Below are 18,855 nucleotides of genomic sequence, written 5' to 3'. Positions count from 1 at the left end.
CCACTGCGCCGGAAAAGAAGTGCGCTGTGCGACAAAGCAAACCGACAATCATCTTCTTATCCGTTGTTTTCTACTGTCTAAATGGCCACCGCTTTCCCATTAATTACAAAAGTACCACTCCCGAGACTCTATTGCATTTATTAAACTTGCCCTTAGTTTGTGGCAGTGATTGGCCAGTGCGTTGGGCTAAAAGGTTTAAGGAGGGTAAAACGGTCTATTTACATATGAAACGGCTAGTTTATCACCGATCTGTGCGGCTTCATTTTTTGAACTTGAAATGCTATCCCTATAATGCCCTTGGAGTTGACACTTTTTTACTTTCACCATGCCACGTTTTTAACATCACTTTTACCATAGGTTAGTAGTCAATTAATAACGCCATTGGTTATTGATGGAGTGCAAAAGTTCTTACTTTACTTCATTGCATCAAAATTGGACAAGCACTTTAGAAAAAGGGATTCTAAGAAATTATTGCCTACTTTTTTCGATCTTCCATTCATGTGTTAAGCTTATCGTATACGAGCTACTTTGCTTTTAAGTCCATTATATTCTTTTAGATTTTTTGAGTTATCGTGGTAGAAACACTCTAATGTTCAATTTAGTAAAATAAAATTTCATTAAGAAAATCAAATGAACTTTTCTTCCTCAAAGACAAAATTGGGCTTATTTGATTGTTAAAGTGTTTTTTAAGTCCAAACTCTCTCGTCTATTAAAAGGAAAAATAAAAGGGAAAAATCAAAAGAATTGTAAAAGAAAAACAGGGTAAAAGCACTTTACAAGTTAAGAAAAATGCTTTTGGGTATCGATGAATTCCACCACATGGTGCCCCACGCTAGGTGAACTGTAAAGCAACGGTGGTGGTACTCTGGTAATTATCATGAAGATTTGGGGTAGTTTCTCAACATTTTTGAGGAATACCAAAAAAATGGAAAAACCCACTGGAGATCAGTAAAAACAAAGCATCAGTACCTTTTGCATGTTCTTCCAGCCCCCTCATCGTTTCCTTTCCTTCTAAGCTTTGCTTAAAGTTTCAGCCAACCCCTCTCTCTCTCTCTCTCTCTCTCTCTCTCTCTTAGGGTTTTCTACTGTCACTGAAACCCATTTTCTTTCTAACGCCCTCCTTCGTTTCCACTTCATTTCTCTTCAAATCTCTCTCAATCACTTCACATTTCAGTGCTCTCTCTCATTGGCTTCTTATGTCAGATTCAGATACCTAGTGTGTACTTCTCTCTCTGTTTTTCTCTGTTTTAAAAGGGTTTTCAGTGGATTTGATTGTATTTTTTTTTTTTCTGCGTTTTTCCAGGGAAACAAACAGGGGTGGTGGCTGTGAGTTCACAAAAAAATGGCGTCCAGAAGCGGCTCGGATCAGCCGCAGCCGCAGCCGCAGCAGCGGCGGATCACGCGGACACAGACGGCAGGGAATCTTGGCGAGTCGATTTTCGACAGTGAGGTGGTGCCGTCGTCGCTGGTGGAGATCGCTCCGATCCTCCGTGTGGCTAATGAAGTCGAATCTAGCCATCCTAGAGTTGCTTATCTATGTGAGTTCAGACTGTTCAGTTCCTTTGCACTGATTGGAAGCAGTCTTGTTGCTTTCAAGAGCTAAAAGTACAGAGTTTTTGTTTATTGTTTTAAAGACTTCGAAAGTACTCTGAGAAAAGCTTTTTTTTTTTTTAAACCCTTATTTGTCAGTTTATAGTGTATCTTGTGTGATTATTGGTTCTATTATTGTTTACTTAGTTTCTTTCCGGTTTGATAGCTGGGTTAATACTGCCCTTTGTTGTATCATGTAATAATCAGAGCATAGGGTTCACAATTATCTTGGGTTTGCGCATGCATTACACTGGTGCCTATGTGCACTTGGGGTGGGTTGCGCTCATTTTGCTACGATGACCAAACAGCAATGTTGAAATGGGTCGTGTTCAATTTAGTTTGGATCGGCTTTGCTCCAATTTGATGGTTAAACAACAATGTGGAATGTAATTATATGAAATTTAAGTAGTGCTTTTAAACCGCATAAGAATGGAGTATACAACTACGGACAAATTTTGACTTGAATTGGTTGAAGGCTGGATAGAATGATTGAAAAGGAAGAGGAAATGAACAATGTGGATTCTTGGCTCTCTTTCCTAAGTCCTCTTTCATTCTGAAGACCCATGTAAGAGGTTATAATTTTGAAGTAAGATAGGCTAAGTATGAGATCACATTGAAACCAGAGGATTCAACTTATTTGGAACACAAATGTTTTAATTATCCTTAATTTGAAATTCTGAAGTCTCTGGGTTGACAGTACTAAATTTCTGGCTTTTATCTAAATTTTTTATGTTGATTATATTTATCTTGATACTGTTGATTGATTGGATCTAGTTATTCTCATTATGTTTCTTGCTAGTGTTTTTTACTGTGGACTTCAATTTCTAACTGTTGTGCTGTTTTTGGGCATAGGTCGATTTTATGCCTTTGAGAAGGCTCACAGGTTGGATCCCACCTCTAGTGGACGTGGTGTCCGTCAGTTTAAAACTGCACTTCTACAACGTCTAGAAAGGGTAAGCAACATTATGTTTGCTTCACTGATAATAACATGCTAGTAAATTTATTATCTCTTCATCTGAGTGACTGGAACTGAATTGACACAAACCTGTGATACCATATTTGGACACGACGCTTTCTCAAAGCGTGACCATACTTGCGTTGAATGATGTTTGATATTGCCAAATCCTATTTATTGTTTGATGTCTTTTGTTGGTTTTCCATGTTCCTGAAGGGGATTCTATTTAATCTTTTTCAGGAGAATGATCCAACATTAATGGGAAGGGTAAAAAAAAGTGATGCGCGTGAAATGCAGAGTTTTTATCAGCATTACTACAAAAAATATATCCAGGCTTTACAAAATGCTGCCGATAAAGCTGATCGGTGTGTTTTCTAAGAGAGAAGTGTCTTTGGCTAATATGCCTGGAACAAACTGCTGTTATCGCTGTATTTGACAGTAAATTTTCTGCATTTATTCAGGGCACAGCTCACAAAAGCATATCAGACCGCTAATGTTCTATTTGAGGTTTTGAAAGCTGTTAATCATACTCAAGCTATTGAAGTTGATCGTGAGGTGATGACATTTTGTGCTTTGTGATCTTTCGACCTTTTCTTTTGTTGAGGATGTTTTGGGTGATGTAATTTTCTGTTTTCTGTCAATTACAAGTGTGAGTTATATCACCATAAGAATTTCTGTGGCCTAATAACCTATTAAGTGGTTCTTTCTTATTTGAATGTCTTGTTAAAAGGATAAAAAATGATATGTAGCTGATGAATCATGATTGTTGTGTATAGATTTTAGAAGCTCAAAATCAAGTTGCAGAGAAGACAGAGATTTATGTCCCTTACAATATTCTTCCTCTTGATCCTGATAGTGCAAATCAGGCAATTATGAGATATCCAGAGGTTTTTCTCCAACTTCCATGCTTCTTTGTTGTTTGTGCCTTTCCTTTCACCTTCATGTCACATTTGTGCAACTACCATTAAAATCGTTCTGGTTGTCATTCTAATTTGCAGATTCAAGCTGCTGTTTATGCTCTTCGTAACACAAGGGGTCTTCCATGGCCACGGGATTACAAGAAGAAAAACGATGAAGACATTCTAGACTGGCTACAGGCAATGTTTGGATTTCAGGTGAGCAGTCCAACTAGTTCTTGCAATATCATTTACAAAATATGCTACTTGAGCATGACAAATAACTATTTGTACTCTTGATCCATGCTTATTGTAATCTGCAGAAGGATAATGTTGCCAATCAAAGGGAGCATCTGATTTTATTACTTGCAAATGTGCACATACGGCAGTTTCCTAAGCCTGATCAACAACCCAAGGTTTGTCCCTCACAAGATACTACTGTCTTTGGGGATGATTTTCCCTCTATTTTTCTTATGAGAATGCGCATTGATGATATGTAGCTTGTGGAGGCTATTATTGTTGTCAGAGACAAAAAGATGTTTTAGGTCTATAGATTTCATTTTTCGTTTCAAATTTTACTTTGGTGATTGCCCCTTCTGTATGTCCTTCCCCACTTCGGTGCAAATTTCACCACCATCTTTGACTGCTGTGTTGCTGTCAGCACTCCATTGCTGTCACCAGACTAGTGCTCCTAAACTGATAACTGCAACCCAATTCCCTGCGTATAACCACTTTAGTTGCGACCATAACTTGGGTTGCCTTCAACACCTCATAACTGGGTATCATCTCATTGCTGCTTTAGAAGTAAAAATTGAATGTCATTTGATGCTTGTTGGGTCATTCGGTGTTGCTTGAGTCACCTAACTTTGGTTGCTAGTCACTAAAATTTTCTGTTGGAATATCATGAATCCAGAATTATAGTTTTGCTATTTTGTCTTAAGCATGTAAAAATCATGATTTTATTGTGGTAAAATGTGAATGGGCTTCATACAAAAAATTGGCTGTTGCGGGGCAGTGGAGGTTTATACAGCATTATTTCCTTTTTGGCTTTCTGTTGTCTTTCCCACTCAAATTGCGTTCTGGCTGCATCTAATCTTGAAATGTTTTGCAGTATGTTTTGTACAAGCTTTAATTCCATTTTGATTAGAATGGTTTTTATCCATGACAAAAACTGTCTTTTTGTTTGCTTAATTATTCTTTTTAAAGGGAAAAGTCTCTCTGGCTCTCCATTGGGCGTGGAAGAAAAATAATATCATGCTTATTCTTGTTTACATAACGCAGATCTCTGAAGCATCCTATCAATCATCACATGAAACTAGTGATTCCTGTTTATTACTTAATTAAACTTAAGATATGTTTGCTGATACTTCGATATATGAGCTATGTCCATATGTGTATGTACACATGTATGCTGTCTTGTATGTGTGTGTGCATGTAGATAGCTTATTTGGTGACCTTGTGTCCTCCAGATGATTGAACCTTCATAAAGCATATTTTCCTCATACCTGTTTTGTGTCCCTTCTTGGTCCAACCAATGGATCATTCTGTGTGCTTAATGTGTTTTTTTGTTCCATCCTTTGATTTGTAAACACTTATTATTGATTATGAAAGGATTCTATTTCTAGATATGGATTAAACATTTTTTTCATGTAAAAAATTTGAAGCCTGAAGTCTATTCAGATGATTCCACATGTATGCATATGCTTGTATTTTTTCTGCTTGTTTGTTAGGCATTTTTAATATATTTATCTTTGCCTATAAAAATGTATTTTTATCTGCATATCATGCGCTTATGAGCATCTCTCATGCAGTTGGATGAACGCGCACTGACAGAAGTGATGAAGAAACTGTTTAAGAATTACAAAAAATGGTGCAAGTACTTGGATCGGAAAAGCAGTCTTTGGTGAGCCTACTCAAACTCATTCTTTTGTTTTACCAATTAGACTCTTGTTATCTTTGTTTTCAGAGGGAGCAGTTAATATTTTACATTCTATGTTGGAAGAGTTACATTATAGGTGTCACACAGATACAAGCTGTCAGTATTTAACATGGATACATTCTGTCTGATACCACCACTTCAATTGGACTGGATGTTGTGTGACATTCGTTGAGGTGTCAGGCATTGTGTAAAGGAAAAAAATAGGAGTATGCTTGTGACCTGGATTAATTTTTCTCCCCCCCTTCTGGATTGGTTCAAATATTTTAATTCAGTCTTTTAACTTATATGTCATTTTTATGTTGTAATTCTTTTTGGTGCTTTAAAATTGCAGGCTACCAACTATACAACAGGAAGTGCAACAGCGCAAACTATTGTACATGGGCTTATATCTTCTTATTTGGGGAGAAGCTGCAAACTTAAGATTCATGCCAGAATGCCTGTCATATATTTATCATCATGTATGCATTGAATCGATCTTTCTTATATCTGTACAGACCTATATATGGCTATCTTATGCTATTGTAGGACCACAGGCTCAACTTAGTATGCTTAAAATATTTGTGGCACTATGCTCGTCAGGGTGCTTGGTTGGTTATGGCAAATCACGAATGCCTAGGATGTGTGGTAGAGGTGCATGGTCTTGGGTTCGATTCTTACAGTCGGTTGAGTTTCCTGGATTACACGGTGTTGGTTGTGGTGGGTGCAGTTAGCACCTCGAGGTTTGGGTCCCAATGGAGAGTCCAAAGGGCTTGGCCATGAAGGGTTCCTCAGTTGTCAAAAAAAAAAGAAAAAATATTGTAGCAGTGTCTTCCGCACCCTTATAGTTGACATCATGTAGCTTGTCTGCTATATTATCTGGAATTGAAGTGTTAACTAGGATTGATATTTATCGCATTCTTTACTTGTTAAAGGAAGTGCAGTTTGATGTTACCTTGGATTCCAGTCAGTAAGATATACATGACCTTGTACTAGAATCTGGAACAGGTTTGATTGAGATTGGTTAGTTTGTGCCGTGTCATAACAAGATGTCTTCACTTGTCAGTCTTCAATTATGAATTATAGCCTAGTAAAAGACTATAAATGGTTATCAATGGATTCCGGTCAGTAAGATATGCATTGCCTTGTACTAGAATCTGGAACAGGTTTTATTCAGATTCGGTAGTTCATGCCTTGTTATAACAAGATATATCTCATCTTTTCAGTACTCAATTATGAATTGCAGCCTCGAAAAAAAATAAGCAAAAGACTATAATTGTTATCAATCTTATCAGAACAAAAAAAAATGTTCGTTCTGTATCCTTGATTGGGTAACCTGTATTAAATGAAAGGAAATTCATTAGATGCCTGTTGTCTATGATTTGTACCCTTAAAGTGAAGTAAAAGATTATTCCCTACTTATTATTAGTATCAGATGCGTGCCAGGATGTTTCCTGATTATGTTTTTTTTTTCCTTTTTTTTTTTTTTTGAGATTTTTGTCTTGATTAAAGTGGTTTTGTTTGTCTGGAAATTTAGAATTGTAATTTGTGGTACTGGGATGTAATATATCATTTGGTGTGAATTGACATATAACTGAAATTTATTGCCTTGGAGCTGTGAACATATTAAATTTGATGCTTCTGTTGCCTGTTTGCATACCCATTCAACTTATAATTTATTTAAACACATCATGTCGATGATCAGCTCAATTAGTCCATTCTATTTTTTGCTATTATTTGATTTATTTCTCACCTTTGTATTAGAGCTTTAGATTAGATTCTCTGAGCAGCCGTCTGCCAGACATTGGCTCTTTTGAGTTCCTAATATGGATTTACTTTTTCTTTTTAGTGCCTGCATATTGTCATCATATTAGAGCTCAGATCCTTCATCATAAACCTAACTTCATATATGGTGGTGGAATGGGCCTTCACATCCATCAAAATAAAAGATTTCCTGATTAAGATGTGATAATCTGAAATCTGGTTTGATGCCAAAATGTTAAGACTTAAAAGGGTCTTAGGCAGTGTTATTAAAAGGAATAATTTCTCATGGGCGTAAGAGCTTGTTAACTTGCATCAATGTGCTTGATCATTTGTGATTTGTTATTTTGGCTTTGGAATGATGTCTGTTTTGCTCAAACTTGTCATACGTGCTTATCCTGTTTATTTCAGATGGTTATGTTTAGTGAGGTTAGTACTTTCTGCATTTAGCCTGTTTAGGCTCCTTTCTAATTATTGGCTTGTTTTTAGGTCCATGTGAAGTCCATGGAATGTACTTTCATTTGGATTTGTCATACACTTTCTTGAGGACCCGGTTTTTCTGTTTTTCTGTTGTTCTGAAGTAACATGTCTTTTTCATGTACATGGAATGGATCCATAGAAAGTCTTGTTTGGTTACAGATTGATAGCACATTAATTTGAGGGGGAGTTTTGGAATTCCAGGAAATTCTGAAAGTCGCATTATAATGTGTTCAACTGGCATACAATATTATTTAGTACATTGACATTTAGCTTTAAATGCTTAGAGTATAATTTGATATTAGAATCTTGGTTTGTTATTTTATAGGATTAGAAGGATGGGGGCACAAACTTAGAGAAGAGTTGGAACCTTTTAAGATAATTTTGGTAGTGTTTGGGCATATTTCTAGACGTAAAGCCAATCTAGAGAAGAGTACCTTCTTTGGCATCAACATTGATCTAGATCAACTCGATAGGATGACATTGGTCCCTGAGTGTAAGTGTTAGATTGGCCCAGTCCATATTCGAGACTTCCATTAGGGGGGGGGGGGGGGGGGGGACCAAAGACAAGTGTATCAAAGGATCTGGTGATTGAGAGAGTTTCGTGAAGATTAGATGGATGGAAAAAAGCCTATTTGTCTTTAGGTGAGAGGATAACTCTTATCCATTCATGCTTATCTCATATTCCTAACTAATTTCTTTCCATGTTCAAGATTCCTTCTTTAATGGCATTGAAAATTGAGAAATTGCAAAGTGATTTTATGTGGTCAGAGTTTGGGGAGCATTAGAGAGACCATCTCATTAGTTGGGACTTAGTGTGTAAGGCTAAAAGGGATAGGGGATTAGGGTTTGGGAAGATTTTTGTAAGAAATCGTGCTCTATTAGGAAAATGGCTTTGGAGAAAGGTATGCTCTTTGGCATTAGGTTATCCTAAGCATTTATGGGACATATTAATGGGTGGGATGCCAACACTATAGTCAGGTGGTCACATCATTGTTGTTGGAAAGCCATTGCAGAGGTCTTTCCAGGCTTTTCTAGATACACACTTGACTAGTGGTGGGAGATGGGATAAGAATTTGGTTATGAGAAGACTTGTGGTGGGGGGATCAACCTCCGTGTTCTCAATTCCTAGGTCTATTCAGAATTGTCACAGTTATAAACCTCACTATCTCATTAGTTCTTGGGTTCACTAATCCTTTCTCTTAGAATCCAAACTTCCAATGTAATCTTTTGGATCTTGAGTTAGAAGATCTTGAAAGACTCATGTACTCTCTTTCACGCTTGCATTTATCTCCATTTGCTCATGACTCTAGAGCCTCGTCTTTATCTTTTTTTTTTCCAGGTTTATTCACAATAAAGTCGTTCTTTTTAGTCTTGTTCAATCATATTGATTCAACTCCATCATTTGCTATTTATTTTGTTTGGAAATTGTAAGCCCCATTTAAGGTCAAATCCTTTGTTTGGTTAGTGGTACTTAAGAAGGTAAACACTAATGACATGCTACAATCGAAAAGATCCTATAAAGCCCTCAGTCTTAATGTTTGTTTGTTATGTATGGAGGGTGGTGAAACGATAGATCATATCTTCTTAAATTGCCTATTGAGTTTGGGGCTTTGGCATGGACTCTTCGACTTGGTTCATATAGATTGGGTTCCTCCTAAGAGTATATGTGACATGATGATTATTTCATATAAAAGATTAGGAAATACCAGGAAAGGCAAGGTGTTGTGGTAGTTTGCTTGTCTTGCTCTGATGTGGGTTATGTGGCAGGATAGAAATGTTATGATTTTTTAGGACAAGGCGAGAACTTCAGAGTGTCTTTGGGACATAATTCATTTCTTAGCCTCCTTTTGGGCATCTTGCATTACAACTTTTAAGGGTGTTTCCCATAATTTGATCCAACTTGATAGTTGGAGGTTGGTGTGTGGACCCAAGGGTGGGGGCTAGCAAGGATAGATTATTTTTGTATATTCCCACATGGGACATAGTTTGTGGATTCTCATGTATAGATTCTTGGACTTGGTTTTTTGCTTTCTTTTTCTATTCCTTTAGGAGGATCTCTCATCCTCCTTTGTACTTGTTTGTATTTATTTTTACTTTTCTTAATATGCTATATTGTTGTTTCTCATCAAATAGAAAAAGGACGGGCATAGGTTTTGATTTAATGAAAATATGGATTCCACTACTGTCAAATTTAAAATAAAATATAAATCTTGAACTTCAATAAAAAAGTTTGAGCCAACCTAGGGTGACATGGCTCTTTATAGATGGAAGGCATATTAAGGCTTGGAGAGCTGCCCTTCCTTTCATTTTCTAGACGGTTTGGATGGAAAGAAATTGGAGATTCTTTGAATGTGAGGAATTTTCAGATCAAAGGTTAAAAATTATTTTCCTTAACAATTTTTCTGTGGGTTAGGGTGTATATAGGAGGAGGATATATGCAATTGGTTGATTTCATAGATTGGTTGGGTCTTGGATGAGGGAGTATTTTTTTTTTGTGTACCCTTTTTCCTGTTTTTTGTTTTGTGCTCTTTTTATTTGACCCGTGTACTCTTGTGCGCCTTTTGCTTTTACTAATACACTCTTATTAAAGAAAAAAAAAGAAATGTTTGAGCCAACCTTGTCAATTGGTTTGAACCAAGCTAATAAATCTCTCTCATCACTAAATTTCATTTGTTTTTAGAAATAAAAGAAATCATAAAAAAATGTAGTATAAAAAACTCATAAATGGGGTAAGAAAAGCCTGAACCTAGGTAGAGTACCCTGAAAATTCTCTGAATATATAGAGAAAAGCTGTGAGAGTTTTAAAAGAGAAGTGAGAGCAGAAAGTATTTTCAGATAGTTGAGAAGTTAAACCTTTGAGATGAGGAAGAAAAGCAGTTTGAGGGGTGGTTGAGAAGTTTTGAGATGTTGAGATTGAGGACAATATTTTTTACAAGATCATCACTCAAAATGACAAATGGATGAGAAACTGACGAGTTGTAGGGCTGTTTGATTTCATTAAGGTAACTATTGGCATAAATGTCGTTGAGAAAAGATAATTATTATTAATTATGGCATGGAATCAAGTTTCCTTGGAATAGTTCATTGATTATCAGATATTAGTGCCATAGCTAATATATTTTTGAAGAAATACTTTCTTGAAATGTTTTTCTTTTGGGCTATTGATAAATGTTAATTGTATTTGGATTGATATATACTTTTGTTCTTGTAGATGGCATTTGAGCTGTATGGTATGCTGGCTGGGAATGTCAGTCCCATGACAGGTGAACATGTGAAACCAGCCTATGGAGGTGAAGAAGAGGCTTTCTTAAAGAAAGTGGTTACTCCTATCTATGAAGTGATCGCAAAGGTGCTACACGTGTTCTTTTTTTCTGTGAAAGACTAACAGTATTGGTTGTCATAATTTTCTTCCTAGTTTTGTTAGTTGTGTCATGACAATTGTGTTGTACTATAGGAAGCTGATAGGAGCAAAAGGGGAAAATCTAAGCATTCCCAATGGAGGAACTATGATGATTTAAATGAATACTTCTGGTATTACACAAGTTTTTCTTTGTTTTGCTCCCTATCAATATATTCTAAGAAATAACGAATTATTTGGGATTTTAGGTCGGTTGATTGCTTCCGACTAGGTTGGCCAATGCGTGCAGATGCTGATTTCTTTTATCTGCCGATAGAAGAGACCCATAACGAAAGAAATGGGGTATGCTATTACTATTACTCTGATTTTTCTGTTTCCTTTACCTTGCTTTTTTTACATTTGCTATTTTGTGGCTCATTGGCCTTGTTTTTGCTTTTTCTTTAGCCATGACTTCTATTTGGTTGAGAGGTTAAGATTTGAGAATTGTGTCTCAAAATAGCTTCTAATAGGTGCCACTTCTATTGTTTGGGTTTAAGTGAAAAGGTGGATGATTATTGGGTTAAAAAGAAGAAACACTTGGTATTGTATATGTAGGAAGTTTAACTTCATGTGGAATTTTTGTTAAACATCAATATTGAACTACCAATTTTCCTCAAAACCAAATGCTACAAGCTTAACCTTTTAGGATTTGGATCACATGCTCTTTAATATCCTCCCTCACATGCAGCCCCATACGTGGAGAGAGATGCATGTTTGAAGACAAATCACTAAGATTAAGCTTTTAGAAAAATTGATAGTTCAATGATTAAAATAAACGAGGTCTTTGGTGAGAATCAACCTCTTCCTTGCTTCTCCTAGAAGTCCTTTTAGATTCATAAACAATTTTATAAAAACCATCCAAAGACGTGACAAAAAAAATTCTACTGAGCTGAAAAGTTGCTTTTTACTTCCAAAAAGTCTATCTGAACAGGCAAACAACAAGAAATGATCAATATATCGAAAGGTTAACACCCTTATATGTGTTTGTGTTACTAATGATAGCATGTACATGGGTGTTTATTTATGTGTCTACTTGAGTGGCAGGGTATAGTCGTTAAGATTCACATCATAATTTAATTGAACCACATATCAGTGTACATGCTAATGCTTCTGTATTCTACTCCTTATTTTATTGTATGATATATTTCCTTTTCTTATTTTATTTTATCTACTTCTGTGTCCTACACTGTTCGCACTATTTCTTTTGTGTATATACTTTTGGTTAGGTTTATCTTCTACTGTTTCGTTCCCAAGCCTCAACTAAATGAGAAAATGATTTGATATCATACTTAAAACATTGTTTAATTATTACTGCATTATTCCTTTCTGCTGAATGTGGTTGGTGCTGTTTAATTTGAAAGAAATTGTCCTCAGTGATGGTGGGTTATTATGATATTTTGATTTCAGGATGGCAAACCAACTGCCAGAGATCGCTGGATGGGAAAAGTTAATTTTGTTGAGATACGTTCCTTTTGGCATATTTTCAGAAGCTTTGATAGAATGTGGAGTTTCTTCATTTTGTGCTTACAGGTAATTGTCTGTCCTTCCATACCTTTTCTTTGCTTGTCTTTTTTGTCTTTGATTATGTAACATGGTGTTAAAATTTTGTGATTCTTTTAAGGCTATGATAATTGTTGCTTGGAATGGTTCGGGGGAACCAAGTTCAATCTTTAGTGGTGATGTTTTCAAGAAAGTACTGAGCGTCTTTATAACTGCTGCAATACTGAAGCTTGGGCAAGGTAGGTAGTTAATCTTGGTGATTTGATAATTTTTTTTCCCACTTGAGAAAAACTTTTGAAAGTATTGTTCTTTGTTTCCTCTTTTTTATTTCTGCATCCATTTATTCTTTCTATAGCAGATTGCATTTTGGAAATAATATGGTATCTACAATGTTCTTTTAAAATTTGACCAAGTATTGAGATTTTTGGGACTATCTAGTATAGAAGTTTTCTACCAGTCTTACCTGTGTTTTGCATGGTAATGATTGCTGGGAAAGGATCCATTTGCTCTTCTGCATCAATGTAATGATGTAAGCAATGTCATATTGTGATTTTTTTCTTCTTTTATTTCTCTCTCCATTTGGCTACAGAAAAGCCTCAAAAATCATTCTGCACTCCACACCTGCCCAGCACAACAATCCCCCCAAGAAAAATGGGGAAAAAACAAGTAAACAACCAGTTCCTTCCTATGTCAGGTTGCCTAAATTGCTGTGAATGAAATTAAACTTAAGGCACATAGGAGGTGGACAAATCTTTCACGCTCTTATGGAATCTTTCCCCTGATATAATAGTTGACTTGGTCTTCAGTCTTGCAGTATGATTCTAATAGGAATGTTGGAGAACTCTCCGGAAATAGAAACCTCAAGAGATGACAAAAAGGGATGCTGTCCCATATATGATCAACTGGCCTCTTCTTTGCCTCAAAGATCCCAGAGTTCCTTTCAAAGCAAACAACTAAGGCTTAGCTATGTCATAGGGGAATGATCTGTCCTAGAGCTTCTCCCAGATTTCTAGGTGGCTATGGATATCATATTGACCTGCCTCTTTTAGGGCTGCTCATAAACCTTTTCTAAGGAGAACAACCTCTGCCATAATTCAATCACAATAGGAGAATGGAGAAAAAGGTGACCCACTCTCTCCCTGTTGTCCTTTCATAAGATATGTCTCTTGGGGCTGATGATTCCTTAAGGGCTCTTGATCCAAAACATGTCCTCCTTGCATTTTTTTTTGGTTTTATTTTTGGGTTTTATTTTATGTCTGTTTACCTCCCTAACCCCAGGTAAAAAAATTGGTTCTCCTACATATAAATTTTAATGTCCAATCAATAGTTGGTAGGTTTAGAAACAAGATATCTGGTATGCAACTGCCAAAAACATGTCCTCCTTGCATTTTTTTTTGGTTTTATTTTTGTGTTTTATTTTATGTCTGTTTACCTCCCTAACCCCAGTAAAAAAATTTGGTTCTCCTACATATAAATTTTAATGTCCAATCAATAGTTGGTAGGTTTAGAAACAAGATATCTGGTATGCAACTGCCACAAATTTGGCTTAAAATAGGGCTTAAACAAGATATCTGAGAAATATTTTCATAACATCTTATGCCTATCATTTTTTTTCTTGTGACATCTTTGTTTACTCAGTCTTCCATGTCTTTAGGAGCTGGCACTGTGGTGTGTCTATTAGATTTCATTGGCAGTTTGGGTAAGGGTATAAGGCCATATAGTACCTCTTGTTTTCTTTATTGGTTTTTCTGCACTTTGTATATATCCTGCGAACTAGGGTTGCTCTTCTTTTTTTTGCTAGGTGCCATTTTATAAATAGATTTTTTTTTGCCCTTACAAAAGTGTGTTAACTTTATTTATTGTGAATTTGATAACTTCTAAGCATAAAAATTTCAGAAGATATCCTACTTTATTTTGAATCTATTCATTCATCTGCTATAAAAAAGTACTTTTTACTTTATTTTTTACCACAGTTTATTGTGGACATGGTCATCCAATTGTACAGCCATGTTGTTCTTGGTAGGTTTGTACATTTATATTTCCTGCATATTAGAAGACCTAGACAGGCTGTTCCATTTTTGAGCTGGACTTGATGTGGTACTAGACACCATATGCTTGATTGGAATTGATTTTGTACATGTTCTCAGATTGGGTTAGGGTGCATGTAAATTGTGCTTCATGGTCCATTTTCGATTTCATTGATTGGTTGGGTTGTAAGTAAGGGTTTTTTTTTGTTTTTTCTCTCCCTTTGGCCTAGTTGCCTTGTATACTCCGTGTATACTATCAGGTGTACTTCAGGCTTTCTTTATACAATTGCTTTTACTTATAAAAAAAAAAAATGATCTGGTTGTAGGATCTGCAGAAAAAAAATGTTTATTTGCAAATGTTGGAACTTACAAGACTTCCCTTTCATTGATCATGAAATTAAACTTACCAAAACAATGTGTATCTCTCTGATTAGAAAAAGAAAAACAATGTGCAGCCAAACTTCAAATTCTGGGATTACTTTTCCTTTTAGTTTTCATTTCTTTTACTTTTCTTGGATTTTTCTCAGTTAAAAATTTCTACATTTTTTCAATTCCTTTGTATGGAATTTCTAGAATTTTGAGGATTTATTTAGGCTCGTTCTTCTCAATTGAATGGTTTAACATGCACTCACACCTACTCACAACTGAGAGGGAAGCCATTCTTTTTCTGAAGGTCTCAATTGTATAAAGATTTCTAAAAATATACCTGATCATTATTGTGAATTTCTGCTTCACGAAAGTTCTATGATTATTACTCCGTTAATGTGTGCAGCTGTCCTTGATGTAATCCTCAGTTGGAAAGCAAGGGAAAGCATGTCATTCTATGTTAAGCTAAGATACATTTTAAAGGTTGTCTTGGCTGCTGCATGGGTGATAATTCTGCCAGTCACTTATGCTTACACTTGGGAGAATCCTCCTGGATTTGCTCAAACCATTAAAAGTTGGTTTGGCAACAGTTCACATTCGCCTTCCTTGTTTATTTTGGCTGTTGTGGTATACTTGTCACCAAACATGCTAGCTGCTGTATTGTTTCTTTTTCCCTTCATTCGCCGTTTCCTTGAAAGATCGAACTATAAAATTGTGATGCTCATGATGTGGTGGTCGCAGGTATGTAGATTGTTTTTCTTATCACTTGTTTATTTCTATTTATTTACTGTAGTTGCCAAAACTTTGTTATATGTTGAATTCAGGTAGTAGTGTGTGGTTCTGTTTACAGCATATGGTTTATTCTTAGTATGCTTGATATTTTGCAGCCTCGACTTTACGTTGGGAGGGGAATGCATGAGAGTACATTTTCTCTTTTCAAGTAAGAATCCATTGGTTCAAGATATGGATGGAATTACTTGTATAACTGACATTAATATTTTTTTTATAGGGTAAAGTAGTTCCCTTTTGTTAATGTTTATTTTATCCTTGTCCAAACATTCAGGTACACAATGTTTTGGGTTCTTCTTATTATAACGAAGTTGGCATTCAGTTACTATATAGAGGTTTGTTCATTATCCATCATTGAAATTCAAGTTGCTTGAGTGTTCTGGTAATAATTATAAAAAAAAAAAAAAAAAAAAACTTAATGACTCTTAACTTATTATCTGGTGTGCATCTTGATGACAAGAATTGGTTTGGTTTTGGTATCACATTAAGATTTTTGTTTATGAATGCCCTACCTTGGGATTGGAAAAAATTATTTTGGTATTGCATAAGGGCATTGTAGTTTCAATCAATGTTTTACTAGTTAGGTTTATTGGAAAATTTAATTGGTGGGTTATACATGGTGGAAGAAGAAACACTTGCGTTAAAAAAATCAAAATGGGGCCCAATAAAAGAGTAAAATACACCAAAATTGAATGATGATGGGAAGTGAAATTGGTTTATGATAACGACTTAAAACTTGACATTCTTAAGGACCTTTTGGAGCCTTTTTGACTGAATTTGAGCATTTAAAACATGTCCTTAGGCACGTTTGTTGTTAAACCCTTGGTGTTTTGCATTTGACTATGGTAGCTCCAATGGTTGCAAAAGATTTGTATTGCTTTTTCTTCCTTAAAATTATTTTTTCTTCTAGAATCTCATTAATGATCAAAACTGCATTGAGAGGGAATTGCCTACCTTACGAAAAAGCTCCTCAGAAGTGAGACATTGTTTGAATAGCTTCAAGAGCCAATGGCAATGATCTTTCATGGATTTGCCCTAAAGTTAATAGTTCAGTCTTACACATATCTGTGCACATGCTGGCAATTTATTTTTACATCTCTCTGGAGAACCTCTCATTTGTTTTTTTTATACATCTTTCTTTTATTTAACATAATTGCAATTGTTGTTTCTGATTATAAAAAAGGAGATTCCATTACATACCACTGCAATATTAGCAGGAATCTTCCTCCCCTTCCCTGCTTTAATCCTCAATCAATCTACCTATTCACTGTAAACATGTTTTGTGAATTGGCAAAACTTTCATCTTGATTCATGCTTTCTTTGTGAGAATGAACTTGGCATAGGAGGAAAAAATTCGTAAAAAAAAATGTATATTGAAGGATAAAGTGGCCTAAAATTGTGAGAAAAAGTGTCTGGACTCATTTTCACCTCTTTTGGTTTAGAATTTAGCCTCAGCAGTTGGTTGATCTGTGAATTTGGTAAAAAGGAAAAACGAAAATGTTATAAAGGCTTCTTATTTCCCATGCTCCCCTTAGTTAATTTTAAGCAGTTGAATTTGTGTTAGTTGATCTTCTCATTCTCTATATCCTCCTGCTACTAGGTTGCTCAAAAAAGAAGTTGGTATTTACTATTGTTGGATCAGTTTAGGCAGGTATTGATGTATGGTATATACTTATTGAAGTTAGAACTAGGTTCTATTCGGACGGCATTTAGGCTATTGGTTTAGCCATGTGTCAAGAAATATCTGGGGGGCTGTGCCAGCAAGGAATGATATAACCAATGTGGTTCAAGTTGAAGGAAGAACTGGATCTGTACCTAATGTCCTGAAATTGTTGGATAAGGCTTTGTTGCACTTTTTTGACTCTGAAAGTTTACTAAACTTGATTACTTGTAGTCTTGTTTTTCTTTGGTGGGAGGATTCCTCATCCTTCTCTTGTATTTCCTTTTTATCAATATATTCCTTTGTCGTTTCCTATAAAAAAAAAAAAAAAAAAAAGTTTACTAAACTTGCTGTTATCTATCAAAAAAAAAAAAAAAAGTTTAGTAAACTTGCTGTTGTAAATTTGATTGGCCGTGTGTTGCTTTAAGCTGAGATTCAATTTTTCCATTTATACTGACAATCCTTATTCTATTGCAGATAAAGCCTCTAGTGGGTCCAACAAAAGCTATCATGAGTGTCAAGATAACTAATTTCCAGTGGCATGAATTTTTTCCTCGTGGTAAGAAAAATGGATATGTGCCATGTGTTCATAATGTTTTGTTCAGCAAGTAAAGTTTTTTCTCATGTTATTTAATTTTCAGCAAAGAACAATATTGGTGTTGTTGTTGCTCTCTGGGCTCCAATCATACTTGTAAGGCTTTTGATTGTTTCAATGATTAATCTGTCTTGCATTTGGCGTAGCATGACTAAGTTCTAATCAAATGTTTTGTTTTCCAGGTCTATTTTATGGATACCCAAATCTGGTATGCTATATTCTCAACATTGTTTGGAGGTATATACGGTGCATTTCGTCGTCTTGGGGAGGTTAGTGGAGCTTTTGATTGATTATAAGGACTTTATCCTTGTGCTAGATGATAGTCATTAAGAATCATGTGGTAATTAAGAATTTACATGCTTCCTTTATTTATTTTAGGCAGTTGCTTAGATGTGGGTTTTTTCATTTCATATGATCCCGCAAATTAATCTACTTTCAGATGAACAAGGTTAACTAAAAGGATTTCACTACTAGATTTGCAGTGAATCCATCAATTTCCATGGATTCTCTTTAGAAGGTATACTCAATTTTTTATGGTGCCGCTCAGACAACACTCAAGGAATTCTGCCTTGTCTGGATCACCTGAGCTCGTGCCATCTATTATGGTGGTACAACTCTTCTTAGTATGATTGGAAGAGGGCTTGGCTTAGCAACTAAAGTTTGAACAATTGGAAGGAAAGGAAATAAAACAATAGATAGTTTTCTAATTCCTTCTTGGTGGAGAGTATAACATTGAGAAGTGTTTTGGCTTTAGCAGCTAAAGTCCAAACAATTGGAAGGAAAGGAAATAAAACACCAGATAATTTTCTAATTCCTTCTTGGTGGAGGGTATAACATTGAGAAGTGTTTTTTTGATGATATATAAACCTAAATTTAAGTAGTGTGGATCTGCAAGGACCTCAACATAGTGAGCCATAATTTCTT

General features: G+C 35.6%; 1 protein-coding gene across 1 annotated transcript in view; it reads left to right on the top strand.

Moving 5' to 3' along the window:
• The first annotated feature begins 1,005 nt into the window (after positions 1 to 1,005).
• LOC117916663 (callose synthase 3) overlaps positions 1,006 to 18,855 on the top strand; it is a 33,023-nt gene continuing 15,173 nt past the window's right edge. The window contains exons 1-21 of the mRNA XM_034832802.1: positions 1,006 to 1,216; positions 1,304 to 1,538; positions 2,443 to 2,543; positions 2,786 to 2,910; positions 3,007 to 3,100; positions 3,322 to 3,432; positions 3,544 to 3,660; positions 3,765 to 3,857; positions 5,253 to 5,344; positions 5,712 to 5,838; positions 10,809 to 10,946; positions 11,052 to 11,128; positions 11,204 to 11,297; positions 12,402 to 12,524; positions 12,616 to 12,733; positions 15,294 to 15,628; positions 15,775 to 15,827; positions 15,951 to 16,011; positions 17,814 to 17,895; positions 17,978 to 18,027; positions 18,114 to 18,200. Coding sequence (XP_034688693.1) covers positions 1,343 to 1,538; positions 2,443 to 2,543; positions 2,786 to 2,910; positions 3,007 to 3,100; positions 3,322 to 3,432; positions 3,544 to 3,660; positions 3,765 to 3,857; positions 5,253 to 5,344; positions 5,712 to 5,838; positions 10,809 to 10,946; positions 11,052 to 11,128; positions 11,204 to 11,297; positions 12,402 to 12,524; positions 12,616 to 12,733; positions 15,294 to 15,628; positions 15,775 to 15,827; positions 15,951 to 16,011; positions 17,814 to 17,895; positions 17,978 to 18,027; positions 18,114 to 18,200 — 2,274 coding nt within the window. The 5' untranslated portion in view covers positions 1,006 to 1,216; positions 1,304 to 1,342. The remainder of the gene's footprint in view (positions 1,217 to 1,303; positions 1,539 to 2,442; positions 2,544 to 2,785; positions 2,911 to 3,006; positions 3,101 to 3,321; positions 3,433 to 3,543; positions 3,661 to 3,764; positions 3,858 to 5,252; positions 5,345 to 5,711; positions 5,839 to 10,808; positions 10,947 to 11,051; positions 11,129 to 11,203; positions 11,298 to 12,401; positions 12,525 to 12,615; positions 12,734 to 15,293; positions 15,629 to 15,774; positions 15,828 to 15,950; positions 16,012 to 17,813; positions 17,896 to 17,977; positions 18,028 to 18,113; positions 18,201 to 18,855) is intronic.

The sequence above is a fragment of the Vitis riparia genome, chromosome 6, assembly GCF_004353265.1.
Source record: "Vitis riparia cultivar Riparia Gloire de Montpellier isolate 1030 chromosome 6, EGFV_Vit.rip_1.0, whole genome shotgun sequence".
NCBI lineage: Eukaryota > Viridiplantae > Streptophyta > Magnoliopsida > Vitales > Vitaceae > Vitis > Vitis riparia.
Note: the sequence above shows the minus strand (reverse complement) of the source record. Positions and strands in the feature narration are given on the sequence as shown.